Source organism: Balaenoptera acutorostrata, chromosome 7 (assembly GCF_949987535.1).
Source record: "Balaenoptera acutorostrata chromosome 7, mBalAcu1.1, whole genome shotgun sequence".
NCBI lineage: Eukaryota > Metazoa > Chordata > Mammalia > Artiodactyla > Balaenopteridae > Balaenoptera > Balaenoptera acutorostrata.
The window spans coordinates 53,573,220-53,591,458 of NC_080070.1; the positions used below are offsets into that span (position 1 = coordinate 53,573,220).

The 18,239-nt window shown below is 36.0% G+C and overlaps 1 protein-coding gene across 2 annotated transcripts in view; it reads right to left on the minus strand.

Moving 5' to 3' along the window:
• STK31 (serine/threonine kinase 31) overlaps positions 1 to 18,239 on the minus strand; it is an 87,402-nt gene that overhangs the window by 5,921 nt on the left and 63,242 nt on the right. Inside the window, exon 22 of one of the 2 annotated variants that reach the window (XM_028163817.1) lies at positions 11,371 to 11,439. The exons of the other annotated variant lie outside the window; for it this stretch is intronic. Within the exon in view, the coding sequence (XP_028019618.1) occupies positions 11,371 to 11,439 (69 nt within the window). The remainder of the gene's footprint in view (positions 1 to 11,370; positions 11,440 to 18,239) is intronic. 2 annotated transcript variants of the gene reach the window in all.

Consider the following 18,239-nt stretch of genomic DNA (forward strand, 5'->3'; position numbering starts at 1 on the left):
GAAATCTGTTTATTTTCTACACACTAGTAATGAAGTATCAGAAAGAAAAAGCAAGAGAACAATCCCATTTAAAATCACATCAGGGACTTCCCTGGTGGTCCAGTGGTAAAGAATCGCCTTACAATGCAGGGGATGAGGGTCAGGGAACAAAGATCCCACATGCCACGGGGCAACTAAGCCCACGCGCCACAACTACTGAGCTTGTGTCAACTAGAGAGCCTGCATGCCGCAAACTACAGAGCCCATGCACTCTGGAACCCACACACCACAACAAGAGAGAAGGCCGCACGTCACAACAAAAGATCTCGCATGCCTCAACAAAGATCCCATGTGCTGCAACTAAGACCCGATGCAGCCAAAAATAATAAAATAAATAAATAAATAAATAATCTTTTTAAAATAAATAAATAAAATCACATCAAAAAGAATGAAATACCTTGAAATAACCTTAACCAAGGAGGTGAAAGACCTATACTCTGAAAACTATAGAACTCTGATGAAGGAATCTGAAAATAATACAAAGAAGTGGAAAGATATACTATGTTTTTGGACTGTAAAAATTAATATTCTTAAAATGACCATACTACCTAAAGCAATCTAGAGATTTAATATAATCCCTATCAAAGCACCTATGACATATTTCACAGAAATAGAACAAATAATCCTAAAATTTATGTGGAACCAGAGGATAACCCAAATTGCCAAAGCAATCTTGAGAAAAAAGAACAAAGCTGGAAGTATCACACTCCCTGACTTCAGACTATACTACAAAGCCACAGTAATCAAAACAGCATGATAATGGCACAAAAAACAAAGACATAGGTCAATGGAATAGAATAGAGAGCCCAGAAATAAACCCATGCACCTATGATCAATTAATCTACAAAGGAGGCAGAAAAGAATACAACAGAGAAAAGACAGTCTCTTCAATAAGCAGTGCTGAAAAACTGGTCAGCTACATGTAAAAGAATGAAATTAGAACATTCTCTAATACCATATACAAAAATAAATTCAAAATGGATTAAAGACCTAAATGTAAGACCCGAAATCATTAAACTCCTAGGGGAAAACATAGGCAGAACATTCTGTGACATAAACCCCAGCAATATGTTTTTTGGGTCTATCTCCTAAAGCAAAGGAGATAAAAGCAAAAATAAGCAAACAGGACCTAATTAAACTTAAAAGCTTTTGCATAGCAGAGGAAATCATTGACAAAATAAAAAGACAACCTACTTAATGAGAGAAAATATTTACAAATGATATGACAGATAAGGGGTTAACATCCAAAATAAATAAACAGCTCATACATCTCAACATCAAAAAAACAAACCCATTTTAAAAACGGGCAGAAGACCTGAAAAGACATATTTCCAGAGAAGACATACAGATGGCCAACAGGCACATGAAAAGCCGCTCAACATCACTAATTATTAGAGAAATGCAAATGAAAACGAGACATCACCTCACACCCATCAGAATGGCCATCATCAAAAAGAACACAAATAAATGCTGGAGAGGGTGTAGAGAAAAGGGAACTCTCCTACACTGTTGGTGGGAGGGTAAATTGGCACAGCCACTGTGCAAAACAGTATGGAGGTTCCTCAGAAAACTAAAAATAGAACTACCATATGATCTAGCAATTCCATTCCTGTGTATATATACAAAAAAAAATGAAAACAATTCAAAAAGATACATGCACCCCAATGTTCGTAGCAGCATTATTTACAACTGCCAATATATGGAAGCAACATAAGTGCCCACTAACATATGAATGGATAAAGAAGATGTGGTATATATATTCAATGGAATATTACTCAGCCACAAAAAATAATGAAATTTTGCCATTTGCAATAACATGGATGGACTTGGAGGGTATTATGCTAAGTGAAACAAGTCAGACAGAGAAAGACAAATACTGTATGATATCACTTATATGTAGAATCTAAAAAAATAAATTAGTGAATATAAGAAAAAAGAAACAGAATCACACATATAGAGAATAAACTAGTAGTTACGTTTATTGGAGAGGGGAGGGAGAAGGGGCAGGATATGGGTAGGGAACTCGGAGTTACAAACTACTATGTATAAAATACATAAGCTACAAGATATATTGTACAACACAGGAAATATGGCCAATATTTTATAATAGCTATACATGGAACATAACCTTTAAAAATTGTGAATCACTATGTTGTACACCTGAAAACTCATATAATACTGTACATCAAATATACTTCAATAAAAAAATAAAGTGAAAATGCAACCCACAGAATGGGAGAAAATATTTGCAAATCATCTACCTAAAAAAGGACTTGTATTTAGAATATAAGGAACTCTTACAACTCAGTAATATAAAGATAACCCAATTTAAAAATGATCAAAAGTTCTGAATAGACATTTCACCAAGAAATATATATATATATATACAAGCGGCCAATAAGGAAATGAAAAGATGCTCAACATCGTTAATCATCAGGGAAATGCAAATTGAAACTACAACGAGATATTACGTCACATCTACTAAGATGGCTAGAAGCAAAAAGTCAGGTAAAAAACAAGTGTTGGGGAGGATAAAAACTTGGAATCTTGCCTGATACACTGCTGATGGAAATTTAAAATGGTTGCAGCCACTTTGGGAAACAGTCCGGCAGTTCCTCAAACAACTAAACACAGAGTTACAGTTTGACCCAGAAATTCCACTCTGAGGTACATACCCAAGAGAAATGAAAACATATGTCCGCAGAGAAACCTGTATACCAATGTTTACAGCAGCATTATTCGTAATAGCCAAAAGGTAGAAACAACCCAAATGTCTATCAACAGACAAAAGGATAAATAAAATGTGGTAAATCCACACAATGGAATATTATTCAGCCATTAAAAGGAGTAAGTACTGATACACACGAAAACTTGGATAAACCATGAAAACATTATGCTAAATTAATGAAGCCAATCATAAAAGTTTACATATCATATGATTCCATTCATATGTATGTCCAGAATAGAAAAAATGTGGAGAGACAAATAGTACGTTAGCGGTCATTTAGGACTGGTGTGGCTGGATAGTGACATAGAGTGTCCATAACTAAGGAATATGGAATTTCTTTTTGAGGTAATGAAAATGTTCTAAAACTGACTGTGGTGATAGTTTGCATGCATCTTTCAATATACTAAAAATCATTGAGTTGTAAACTTTAAATGGGTGAACTGTAAGGTGTTTAAGTTATTTCTCAATAAAGCTATTTAAAAATGATTATAAAACTTTACTGAAAGACATGCCATATTTCATTTAACATAAGGGACACTAAAACACTAAGGAATTAAAATACTCCCAATAAAACTATGAACCATGATAAAAAGACTTCGATTATGAGAAATAGCCCAACTTCAGAGATAATAAATTGTTTTAAAAAATAGTAATACTGGGACTTCCCTGGTGGCTCAGTGGTTAAGAATCCACCTGCCAATGGAGGGGACACGCGTTCGAGACCTGGTCCAGGAAGATCCCATATGCTGCAAAGCAACTAAGCCCATGTGCCACAACTACTGAGCCTGTGCTCCTAGAGCCCGCAAGCCACAACTACTGAAGCCCGCACGCCTAGAGCCCGTGCTCCGCAACAGGAGAAGTCACTGCAATGAGAAGCGCACGCACCGCAACAAAGAGTAGCCCCTGCTCACCACAACTAAAGAAAGCCAGAGCACAGCAACAAAGACCCAACGCAGCCAAAATAAATAAATACATAAACGTTCCTTTAAAAAATAATAATAATAATATTGTATTTATATTTGAAAGTTCCTAGGAGAGTAGATCTTAAAAGTTCTCATCACACACACAAAAAAAATTTTGTAACTATTATGGTCATAGATGTTAACTAGACTTACCATGGTGAGCATTTTCACAATGTATATAAATATTGAACCATTATGTTGAATGCTTAAAGCTAATATAATGTTATATGTTAATTATACCCCAATTTTTAAAAATGAAAAAAAGAATCAATTTTTGCTACATGATATATGCACCTTTGAATATAATTAAAACTACTTATGAAATTATTTAGAACAAAAAATATTAGTAATAATAAAATCTATCTTACAATCAATACAATAAAAAGTAAAATAATAATGTCCTAAACAAATGGAAAGCTATTATTTTCCCAATCACAAAAATAGTGTATCATTAAGATAGCAACTCTCCTTCAAATTAACCTATAAATTCAATATACTTTCAAAGTCTCAACAGTGTTTTTCAGAAGACTTATTAAAAAGTTGGTGCCAAATTTCACATGGAAAAATAAAGTGACAAGAATAATCAAGGCAATGTTAAACAAAAATGTGAGGAAGGAAAGCCAACGCCCTCTACAAAGATACAGCATTTAAAATAGTGTAGTGCCAGCACAGGGATCAATAGTCAAAGAACAGAATAGGCCCAAAATAGATTCATGAATACATGGAAATTTGATACAGCATAGACTGGCATTATTAATCAGTGGGAAATGACTGATTATTGAATAAATGGTGCTGGGTCAACTATTTATCCACATATAATAAGATAAAATTAGATCCTTAACTTCGTATCATACACAAAAATTGATTTGAGAAGGATTAAAAATACAAACGGGAAATGGAGGGAAAAGGCAGGTCCAAGAAATAGCAGATGAAGATCATTTAACCAGAAAAAATATAATAAAGCAAGATTCATTCATTCAAAAATATTTATTAAGGTCCTACTATGTGTAAAGCACTGCTACAGACACTGGGGATAAAATGCTGCATAACACAAAGTCCCTGCTTTATTGAGCTTACAGACCAAATATAAATTTTTTAAAAACTTAACGAAACAATCTATTTTTAAAAGGATACATACACAGACTTTTATAGAAAGATTCACAAGAAACTAGCAATAACAAGTGTTTCTAGGGAAGGGACTTGGATTGCTGACGGAATACGAATAGAGAGATTTCTAACAGCATGTGCTTCCTCTTGTAACTCTTGAATTTTGCATCATACACGTTATGTGAAGGAACAACTATTTGAAGGAACTAACCTTATAATAAATCTAAGAGTTGTACAATAGTGAAATGGGTTTCTCCAAACTTAAAGGTATTTAAGCAGAGAATGAAGGCCATCTGTTAAGGATATTATTGAAGAAATTCTCCCAGGGGGCTGGGGACAAGTGAATTAATTATCCTCTAATACCTCTTTCATTGCATAATTCCATGATTTCTCTCCATTTGTGACATGGGCCCTGCTATGTCCAGACAAGAGCTCCCTCATTTGTTTGATACCTATGTGTGAGCACAAAATGTGGGTAAAGACAACACCATTCCCAGCACTAACGGCTGCCTCAGATAGAAGCAAATACTGCACATGCCAAGTATTCTTCTAACTTAATGTCCACACATAGCTACCCACATTAAAGAGAGACTTCTTGTGTTTATTCATCTTCCTTACACATACACCTAGCAGAGTGTCTAGCACATGGCTGACAGATTACAACCTGTCGTAGGCAGACCCCTAAGATGTCCTCCAGTCAGCCCTACTTCCCAGTATTCATTTTGTTACATTATCCCATCCCTTCGCGTATAGGCTTGACCTAGTGAAATGCCTCTAACAAAGAGAAAAAGTGATGGATATCACATCCATAAGTTGGTTATGAAAAACTGTGACTTATGTCTAACTAACAGACTCTTTTCTACTGCTTTCTCTGCTTATGCACTTTGATGAGAAAAGTTGCCATGATGGAAATACGGCAACCTCTGGTTAACAACTAGAGAGAAACTAATTCTGCCAACAACTATGTGAGCCTGGAAACAGATCCTTCCTCAGTCGACCTTTAAGATGACTACAGCCCACCCAACAACTTGACTGCAGCCTATGAAAGGACATGAAGTAGAGGATCCAAATAAGCTGCACTCAGACTCCTGGCTCACAAACTTTTAAGACAATAAATGTGTGTTAAATCACTAAGTTTCTGGATAATTTGTTACAGGGTGATTTTTCTATCAAACCTGAAAGAACGTGAGTTTCAAGTGTTCGCTTTGGGTGAAGCTGTAACCTCTAAACTGTTATTTTTCTAATGGCAAAAACTCTGTATCATACGCTTTTCAAAAATGTAAAACATTATCAACCTTCTTCGTTATCCCATTCTATAGAGATGGTCAGTAGGTGTAATGAATAGTTTCATAATCTCCCAAAAGTTGTCTCCAATGTTTTTTACTACTGCCCAAGAAGTGGGGCAAAACTCCTTAATAATCATTCCTAATGTGTGTTTAAAAATTAATTTCATGGGCTTCCCTGGTGGCGCAGTGGTTAAGAATCCTCCTGCCAGGGCAGGGGTCACGGATTCGAGCCCTGGTCCGGGAAGATCCCACGTGCCACAGAGCAACTAAGCCCGTGTGCCACAACTACTGAGCTTTCACTCTAGAGTCTGTGAGCCACAACTACTGAAGCCGGCATGCCTAGAGCCTGCGCACCGCAATGAAGAGTAGCCCCCGCTCACCGCAACTAGAGAAAGCCCGCGTGCAGCAATGAGGACCCAATGCAGACAAAAATAAAGTAAATAAAATAAATAGATAAATTTATTTAAAAAATTAATTTCATGGGATAATAGTAGGTACAAAACAAAAAAATTTTTCGGTCAAATAAGAGACTATATAGAGTTAAACAAAACTGTGTGTGTTCCTTCATTGCAGTTCAAACTACCAAAAGAATATGAGGTCATGTCAGCTGGAAGGAAGAAATAAAACTGTCTTCGTTCATAGATGGCATGACTGTCTATGTAGAAAATATGAAAGCCATCAAAAAAACACCTAGAACTAGTTCAGTGATTATAGAAAATTTGTAGGCTATAAGGTTAATATATAAAATTCAATCATTTTCCTATATACCAGCAATGAACAAGTAGAATTTGAATTTAAAAACACAATACCATTTATATTCATACCCTCCAATATTAAATACTTGAGTAGAAATCTAACAAAATATGTACAGGATCTATTTGAGAAAAAAATTATAAAACTCTGATGAAAGACATTAAAGAACTAAATAAATGGTTATTCCATGCTCATGGAAAAAAAACCAATATTGTCAAGATATCAATTCTTCCCAACTTCATCTATAGATTCAATGCAATCTCAATCAAAATCCCAGCAAGTCATTTTGTGGATATCAACAAAATGATTCTAATGTTTACACTGAGAGGCAAAAGCCCCAGAATAGCCAATACAAAATTAAAGGAAAAGAATAAAGTTAAAGGACTGTTACTACCCAACTTCAAAACTCACTGTAAAGCTACAGTAGTCAAGACTATGTGGTATTAGTAAAAGAATAAACAAATAGATCAGTGGAACAAAACAGATCCACATAAATATAGACAACTGATCTTTGACAAAGGAGAAAGGGCAATACAACGAAGAAGGTAGTCTTTTCAACAAATGGTACTGGAACAACTGGACATCCACATGCAAAAAAATGAATCTAGACACAGATCTTATACCTGTCACAATAATTAACTCAAAAAGGATCACAGACCTAAATGTCAAATGCAAAATTATAAAACTCCTAGAAAACACAGGAGAAAATATAGATGAAACTGGGTTTCGCAACAATTTTCAAGATACAACACCAAAAGCACAATCCATAAAAGGAAAGAATAAACTGGACTGCATTAAAATTTAAAATTTGTTCTGCAAAAGACACATTCAAGAAAATTAGAAGACAACCACAGATTGTGAGAAAATATCTGCAAAAGACGTATCTGATAAAAGACTGTTATTCAAAATATACAGAGAACTCTTAAAACTCAACAATAAGAAAACATGATTAAAAAATGCGCCAAAGACCTTGCCAAATACCTCACCAAAGAAGATATACAGGTGGCAAATAAGCATATGAAAAGATGCTCCACATCACATGTCACCAGGGAAAAGTAAATTCAAGCAATGAGATACTAGTACACATCTATAAGAATGGCCACAATCCAAAACACTGACTAAATGCTAGTAAGGCTGTGGAGCAACAGGAGCACTTATTCATTGCTAGTGGCAATCAAAAATGGTACACCTTAGAAGACAGTTTGGCAATTTCTTTAAAAACTAAACTATTTAAATATATTATTACCATACAATCCAGCAACTGCACTCCTTGGTACTCACCCAAGGAAATAAAAAACTTATGTCCACACAAAAACCTGCACATGGATGTTTATTGCAGCTTTATTCATAATTGTCAAAACCTGGAAACAACCAAGTTGTCCTTCAGTAGGTGAAGAGATAAATAGATTGTGGAACATTCAGACAATGGATCAGGCTAAAAAGAAATGAGCTATCAAGCCATGAAAAGACATAGAGGAAATTTATGTGCATATTATTAAGTGGAAAAAGCCAATCTGAAGAGGCTACATACTGTATGATTCCAACTATATGACATTCTGGAAAAGGCAAAATTATGAAGACAGGAAAAAGATCAGTCTCCAGGTGTTTGGAGAAAGTACAGATGAAAAGGTAGAGCACAGAGGACTTTTAGGGCAATGAAAATACTGTGTATGATATTATAATGGTAGATACATGGCATCATACATGTGTTCAAACCTGTAAGAATGTACAACACCAAGAGTGAACCCTAATTTAAGCTACGGACTTTAGGAAATAATGATGTATCAATGTAGGTATCAATTGCAACAAATGTATAACTCTGGTAGGGGATGTTGATAATGGATAAACTGCATATATGGGGGAAGGAAACCTATGGGAAATCTCTACCTTCTCATTTTTGCTGTGAATCTAAAACTGCTCTTAAGAAAATAAAGCCATAAAAGCAGTTGTAGAACATAAAATACTCTCTTTTAAAAAAAAATGGCAAGAGAACTTTTACAGCCTGATCATTATTTTTTTAACATCTTTATTGGAGTATAATTGCTTTATAATGCTGTGTTCGTTTCCGCTGTATAACAAAGTGAATCAGCTATATGTATACATATATCCCCACATCCCTTTCCTCTTGCATCTCCCTCTCGCCCTCCCTATCCCACCCCTCTAGGTGGTCACAAAGCACGGAGCTGATCTCCCTGGGCTATGCAGGTGCTTCCCACTAGCTGTCTATTTTACATTTGGTAGTGTATATATGTCAATGCTACTCTCTCACTTTGTCCCAGCTTGCCCTTCCCCCTCCCCCTGTCCTCAAGTCCATTCTCTACATCTGTGTCTTTATTCCTGTCCTGCCCCTAGGTTCATCAGAACCATTTTTATTTTTTTAGATTCCATATATATGTGTTAGCATATGGTATTTGTTTTTCTCTTTCTGACTTACTTCACTCTGTATAACAGACTCTAGGTCCATCCACCTCACTACAAATAACTCAATTTCATTTCTTTTTATGGTTGAGTAATATTCCATTGTATATATGTGCCACATCTTCTTTATCCATTCATCTGTCGATGGACACTTAGGCTGTTTCCATGTCCTGGCTATTGTAAATAGTGCTGCAATGAACATTGTGGGACATGACTCTTTTTGAATTATGGTTTTCTCAGGGTATATGTCCAATAGTGGGATTGCTGGGTCATATGGTAGTTCTATTTTCAGTTTTATAAGGAACCTCCATACTGTTCTCCATAGTGGCTATATCTATTTACATTCCCACCAACAGTGCATGAGGGTTCCCTTTTCTCCGCACCCTCTCCAGCATTTATTGTTTGTAGAGTTTTTTGATGATGGCCATCCTGACCGGTGTGAGGTGATACCTCATTGCAGTTTTGATTTGCATTTCTCTAATGATTAGTAATGTTGAGCATCCTTTCATGTGTGTGTTGGCAATCTGCATATCTTCTTTGGAGAAATGTCTATTTAAGTCTTCTGCCCATTTTTGGATTGGTTTGTTTGTTTTATTTATATTGAGCTGCATGTATATTTTGAAGATTAATCCTTTGGAAACACAAAAGAGCCTGAATAGCTAAAGCAATCTTGAGAAAGAAAAACGGAGCTGGAAGAATCAGGCTCCCTGACTTCAGACTACACTACAAAGCTACAGTAATCAAGACAATATGGCACAAAAACAGAAAATATAGATCAGTGGAACAGGATAGAAAGCCCAGAGATAAACCCATGCACATATGGTCACCTTACCTTTGATAAAGGAGGCAAGAGTATACAATGGAGAAAAGACAGCCTCTTCAGTAAGTGGTGCTGGGAAAACTGGACAGGTACACGTAAAAGGATGAAATTAGAACACTCCCTAACACCATACACAAAAATAAACTCCAAATGGATTAAAGACCTAAATGTAAGGCCAGACACTATAAAACTCTTAGAGGAAAACATAGGCAGAACACTCTATGACATAAATCACAGAAAGATCCTTTTTGACCCACCTCCTAGAGAAATGGAAATAAAAACAAAAATAAACAAATGGGACTTAATGAAACTTAAAAGCTTTTGCACAGCAAAGGAAACCATAAACAAGACGAAGAGACAATCCTCAGAATGGGAGAAAATATCTGCAAACGAAGCAACTAAGGATTAATCTCCAAAATATACAAGCAGCTCATGCAACTCAGTATCATTATACTTTTATAGACATGTTTACTGCCATATTTAGCTCCTTAATATCTAGTCACACTGGGGACTATTCCATTTCAATGGATTTTAATACTTTCATGTCTTAGTTCAGGCTACTGTCTTTACCTGAAATGCCCATCATCTTATTCGAACTCTCGTAAAATCCTAATTCAATGTTGAAGATTCATCTCAAATAACTATTTGGTGGCATTTTTGAACAGCCTCTTCTCTCCCCTTTTTTCTTCCAAATTAAATATCAGCTCCCTCCAGGGTACTTTCTTAATATTCTATATATAAATATTGGTTGTTTACTTGTTCACATTTCTAAATTATTAACTCCTTCAATGCTGTAATCCTAAAAAGCAGCACCTAGTTCAATTCCTGATATAGAAGATACTCAAAATAGGTTGTCTGTATACATATATATATATAGATCTCAAAGCAGTATGAATGACACAGATGTATGACAAAGAAAAGATACAGCCAGGTACTTATAAAAAGTAGTAAAACACTAATTTTAATATAATATGATCTTTGAAGATATAGCAAAGACTGTTTTTCCTTAATTATTACACAGATTACATATACAATTTGTGTGACAAACATACAATCCAGTACTACTCTCTAGCAGTAATTTTCTGGCAATGGTGTAAGTACTGCACTTAAATTTTTTCAATACTTCTTTACTGTGAATGCTATTTTGTAGTCTTACAAAAATAAGAGGACATCTTCAGTCAAATATTTAAGTTTATATTACTGCTACACACCTATATCACAGGTTTCCAACCAGTAAATGACAAAAAGGTAACATACCAAATGAAACTGATCCACCTTCGGGATTCCATCCTCATTTGTCTCAAATTCCTGATTTTGAACAGAAAGCTGTTAAAGAGAATGAGAATGAATAAGTTCCCAATGTACCAAACTACCGATCCTATAGCAGAGGCCAATCTGGAACTTTTCAGGTTCTAGAGAGAAGAGCAGAGCTCAAAGAAAGCACATTAGTTCTTGCAGGATAAAAAAACTTTCATAATAACAACTACCAAACAGTCCCTGGGGTTCCTAACATATTAATCAGAGTTGATGCACACACTATAAGCACTTTTAATACTTCCTCACTTTACAAGCAAATATATTAAAATTTTGTAGCACTCCCATTCATGGTTCTACTTTATGTCCACAACCATTTTCTTCTTTCTTCTCATCTTCAATTTATAATATCTTGCTCTGTTTTCAAGTACCTCTGCAAACTGCCTTATATCCTTTCTGGCACAAGATAAGGTATTTAATAAATTAAGGTAAAGTCAGCCAAAAGGAAGGCATATATACACAAGGCTGAAACTCTGGCAAGAGGACTAGATTACTCTCATAAATGTAAGAACTGCAACAAACAGGTGGTTCCAGAAGCTATGAGAGTAAACACCACCACCCAAGGAAGGGCTGTACAGTGAAAACTTTAGTAGGATGTGGGCTAAATCCTTGGGAACACTAACATTTAACAGATAGGCAGTAAAGAGGAGTAAAAGAAATGCCCAGTCACAGAGGCAAAAGAAGAACTTAGAAGGTACTGTGTCATAGAAAACAATGGGTAAAGTAATTACTGTGTATTTTTTTTTCCTGATAGATCAGACTTAACCGTATTTTTAGGCTAAAGGAAAGGTGAAGAATAAAAAGAAAAGAAATAGACTAAAGATACAGTGAAGACAGAAGACTGGTGAAAGTGAGGTATTAGAGCAGGAGAGAGAATGGGATCAAGGTCACATGCAGATGGCTTGCACTAGAGAAGGAGCACTTTAATTCTCTGAGATAGGAGTAGAAGACAGAAGACCAGGTAAAGAGGCGACCAGTTTGTAGACAGAAGCACTGAAATTTTATGGAAAGCACATATCATGATCTCAGTTTAAAAAAAAAAATTAAGAGGCAAGGTCTACTGAAAAGAATGGGTATAAGATTTAGGTAGGGGCTTGAGGAAAGCAGTAAAAGGTTTAAAGTAATCGTTGAGGGAAATTTGAGAATGAACTGGCTGTGGGCAGGTGAAAGGACTAAAAGAAAGCACTGAGGACCTAACAGAAGTAAGACTGATATGGTGGTGACATTCTGCAAAAGCATTCAGTTCCCAAGGTGTTCCAGGGGTCCCATTCCATACCAGTCTTCCCTCTTAAAATAAAATCTGAATAAAACATAACCAACAAACCTAAGAAGACTCCGAAAAGTGGAAATAAGAAGCTAAAATGGAAAGAAGAAAGTGAAGTGGCTAGGAACCTTAGGATTTAAGAAATGACACAATGGTGAATTCCCTGGGTTTTATTTTTGGCTCTCCTATATCCCACAATGGATGCTAGAGAAGCCTGCAACCCAGAAATGGCAAGAGCCACAGACCAAAATAGCCCCAAGAAAAGCCTGCTCCATCTAGCTAAAGGACTGTGAATAGGGTAGTCTAGCAGAACAGAAAACCTTTTTGGTAACAGCCTCTATTCCAGCCAAACACCAAAGGAAAAACTGTGTCAGCGGGGCTGAGTGGGGAGCTGAACTCCCACCCGTACTCATCAGCAAAAAGGCAGAACAAGGTTGTATGTGATGGCACTAGTTGGCAATCTACTCCAAGGGGTACTGTCAGTGGGACCCAGTGGGGAGCTATCTTCTACTACCACTCAACAGCAACAAAGTGGAAAAAGCAGTGTGAGGCAGTGTTAGCCAGCACTCTGTTTTTCCCTCTCCACTCCCCAGGTGACAGGAGGATCCAGTGGGAAATGAAACTTATATCCTCACCAGGTAGCAACAAGGTACAAGGAGGTGGAATAAGGTAGTGGTAAAGCAGTAATAGTTTAACACATTGCTCCTCCTGCTCCCTGCACTCAATAGAGAGATGAATTTCCACTCCCAACCATCAGGAACGAGAAGAGGCAAAGTAGTACAAATCAGCATTCCACTTTCGCTGAGGTGGTGTCAGCAGAGCTCAATGGGGAGCTGAAGATCTAAACTCATCTGAAACTGTACACTACACCTAAACAAGGTAACTGTCTGCAGAAAATGAAGATTAAATAGGATGCAGAGTCTCAGAACATAATACCCCAAATGTTCAGGCTACAATCAAAAATCACACGTCAAATTTAAAACCAACAAAATCTTAAATGACAAAAAGACAATCAACAGAAGACATCAAGATGACACAGATGCAAGGATTATCTGACAAGGATATTAAAGGAGCCATCATAACAATGCTTAGAGATCAATTTGAAACATGCATGAAAGAAAAAAAAATAGAAAGCCTCAGCAAAGAAGACAGAAGATATAGAGAAAACCAAATAGAAATTTTAGAAATGAAAAACAACAACAGAACAACAGAAATAACTCACTGGATTGGCTCAACAGTAGAATGAATATGACAGAGGAAAGCACTGATGAAACTGAAGATAGAATAACAGAAAATATCCGGATTGAACAACAGAAAGAAAATGAACACAGCCTCAGGAACCTGTGGGACAATAACAAACGATCCAAAATTTGTATCATCAGAGTCTCAGAAAAAAAGGAGAAAGAATGTAGGACTAACAAAATAGTTATATGAATAACAGCTGAACCAAATTTCACAAATTTGTTAAAAACATAAACAAACTGAAGAAACTGAGCAAACCCCAAAGAGAGTAAACCCAAAGAAATCCGTGCTAAGACACATCATAATCAAACTTCAGAAAACTAAAAACAAAGAAAAGTCTTAAAAACAGGTGGAGAGAAACATCACATTACCTATAAGAGGATAATGATTCAAATGACAGTGGAGTTCTCATGAGAAACCATGAAGGCCCAATGAAAGTGGCACAGCATTTTTGAAGCACTGGAAGAAAAGAACTATAAACCCAGAATTCTGTACACAGCAAAAAATATCCTTCAGAAATGAAGGTGCAATTAAGATGCTCTCAGATGAAGGAAAACTAACAATTTGTCACCAGCAGACTTACCTTGAAAGAATGGCTAAAGTAAGTTCTTAAAATAGAAAGGAAATGATAAAAGAATAAATACTGAAACATCAGGAATGAAAAAAGAACAATTGAAAAGAGTAAAAATATAGGTAGATGTTATAGATAATCCTCATAAATAACACACTTTGAGAAGTGAACTCCAAGCTCTCTGCACTTGGATCCAATAAGAAAGCAATAATGAGTCTGAGGTTCTTGGTTGGGTCTCAAAGGAGGTCCAGAAACACATGAAATTCCTGCACAGAGGAGGGCATTAGAGATGTTAGTGGCTCCATCCAGCCTGGAAGGCTTAATCCTCCTACATCCAATTCTGTAATAATGAGATCCATTCCACTCAGTCTGCTTAATTACGATATTAGCATCACTTCCAGATTTTAGGGGGCTGCCACCCATTTTCCTTCTCTTGAGATTTCTCTTAATTGGAATATTTGTGAAAGGTACTCATCATAGGCCACATTAGCTGGGTCTAAAGGAATGACAGATATGGAATATTACTTTTCCCCTTGTCTCTTAGTTGGGGATTAAACATCAAAACGAAGCATAATGTATAAAAAGTACACCTGACCTCTAAACAGGAGTGTTACTCACATCCATGCAAGGCTTTCTAAAAGGAGGACTTCTCACCAAAGAGCTCATAGAAGACAAGGTTAGAGATGCCTTAATAGGGCACTGTAAAATGTAAGGGACTTCACTGTAATCAGTGCAATGACACTTATTAGTAACTTATTTCCAAAGCCTGGGTCCCTTCAGCAATTGTTCATCATTGGCTTCAGTGAAGACTGCACATTCAAGGCTTAATATGTGATGTGAATGCAGAAGGTGGTCTTGAACACAGCCTCCAGTCACTGAAATTCTGAGATGGGACGTTACTTAAGAAGTGATGGGGCTTCCCTGGTGGCGCAGTGGTTGAGAATCTGCCTGCCAATGCAGGGGACACGGGTACGAGCCCTGGTCTGGGAAGATCCCACATGCCGCGGAGCAGCTGGGCCCGTGAGCCACAATTACTGAGCCTGCGCGTCTGCAGCCTGTGCTCCGCAACAGGAAAGCCTGCAATAGTGAGAGGCCCGCGCACCGCGATGAAGAGTGGCCCCCACTTGCCACAACTAGAGAAAGCCCTCGCACAGAAACGAAGACCCAACACAGCCATAAATAAAAAATAAAAAATAAAAAATAAATAAATAAATAAATAAATTTAAAAAAAAAAAAAAAAAAAAGAAGTGATGGCCTTCTCTGACTTTCACATGCCTCACGTCTACACTTAGGATGATGATGTGCTCCCTCACATGGTTGCTTAGGAGGACGCAATGAGATGAAGTTCATAAAGCACTTATTAACTAAGTTCCAAACATGCACTATGTGCTCCCAGCAAGGGAGGATGTCATCACCATGTTATAAATACACATAATAATGTCCTTAAATTAATAAATATAACGTTTGGTCATACTCTGGAGAAAAATCAAATATATGTGCCTTTTATAGAAATTAGTCTCACAAAGAAATAAAACCTTAAAAAAATAGACTATTTTAAAAATCATATATAGCAGACCACAAAACATATCTAGAAACGAGGGTTGTCTAAAGAGGCTAAAGAGATGAATAGGAGTCAAAGGGGATACAGGGTAGCCTAGATGTTATATGATGGGATCCAACGTTGAAGAAGAAAGGAAGAGAAGCTAGGAGGTTGCTGATAGACTAGGGAGAAAGGGAAGACAGTGGACAAAACATATTGGAGATTTAAGAGCAGTTAGAGTAAAATGAGAGGATAGGAAGTCCTGTCCAGATAAAAATATACTGGATTGGATTCTTTACTTTTGTAAAAGAAAAACTACAGGGAATCACAAAATCCTGGTTTCGGAAGGTAATTGAAACTGCATGAAGGTATGGGTCTCAAATTGTTAACGAGGTCCAAAAAACGCAAAGCTAAGTTGTTCAATGGGGGATCAATATGACCACTAATATCTCCTAGGAACATCTCTGGAGTTGGAATAAAAAGAAAATCTTCAAACAAGGTTCCAAAGAAATGTACAACGGGCCATGGTGGAGAGACCAGAAGATGAACACACCAAGGAAACATGGCACATTTTATTAAAAAAAAAAAAAAAAAAAGCCTAATACTTCAGCACATAATTGTGGCTAAAATTTAAACATTCATTTTGATATAAAGGCATGCTTTCATTCAATTAATATTCCAGTGACAGCTCTACACCAGGGATGCTTCTAGGCATAGGATCCACTAGGAAACAAGACAGACAAGCTACCTGAAAGGAGATTACATTCTATTGGCAGAAGCAGACAATAATAAAGATAAATAAAACACATGTATAGCACGTTAAGAGAAAACTAAAGCAGGGAAAAGCGTTGCATTTTAGAGAAGTCCATGCTAAAAAAGTGTCATTTGAATAAAAGAAAATAACCATTTACTTCTCTCTATTTTAAAATTATTCAGCTTCCTCACAGTAGCACCCACACACAATTTTTTTCAATATCACATCAGAACCATTCTAATTTTTAAAACTGGCTTCTAGAAATGCCTTTAAGAATTTCATTATAACCCAAAAAAATACAGAAGAACCTTAATACAAACAACTTTAAGATAAGACTACCTGCCAAATGTACCAGTTAAAAGACATGATTTATTGCTTGAGGTAGAAGGGGTGCCAACACTCAAACACTATAATTTTTTGTACTTGAAGGCAGTCTTCAGAATCTTTCTGTCATTTAATCTGGGTCTCATAACAAAAATGATCCTAAACCAAAATATCTTATGATATGCCCCAAAACATCCAGTCAGTATTCTAGTGTTTTAATATCAAATAAGCTGTTACTTTCATTTTTGCTAATTCCAAAACTTTTAAAAGCCATATTGTGACAGTAATCTATTCATGGCTCTGGAAATAAGATTCTTCGCTAATGATTCCAGTTTAACTCTGAATATTGTCTTTTGAAGAATAGCCCTTGAGTCTTGACTTTTTGCCCTTTTATATATTTTACACTATGTGTTTCTATTGTAACTTGCCCAGTTCTTTGAGGAGGAAGATCAAAGCATCTGTAACCTCTGGTACTAAACCAACTTTCCTATCAATAAAATAGCTGTTTTTTTAAAAAAAGAACTTGAACAACTAGAAAACAGTTTTTTAGTTTTTTTAAGATATCACAATAGCTCCAAAAAAATGAAATACTTCGGTATAAAATCTAACAACACATGTATAGGATCTATAAGCTCAAAAATAACAAAATGCTGATGAAACAAATCAAAGAAGACCTAAATAAATAGATTCACGGATTAAAAAACTTAACATAGTAAAGAGGTCAATTATTGAAAATGTCAATTCTCCCCAACTTGATCAACAGATTTAATGTATTTCCAGTCAAAATCAAAATCACAGAGGCTTTCTGTGTATATAGACAAGATGTTTATAAAATGTGTATGGAAAGGCAAAGATATCTGAACTGCTAAACAATTTGAAAAAACTGTTTTACTAATCATACAATTTTAAGATTTACTATAAAGATACAGTAATCAAGATAGTGTGGTATTAGTAAACAGATAGATATATAGATCAATGGAACAGAATAAAGAGTCCTGAAACAGATTCACACAAATATTACCAACTGATTTTTTACAAAGGTGCAAAGGAAATTCAGTAGAGAATCATAGTCTTTCTAATAACTGGACAACCATATGCAAAAAAAAAAAAAAAAAAA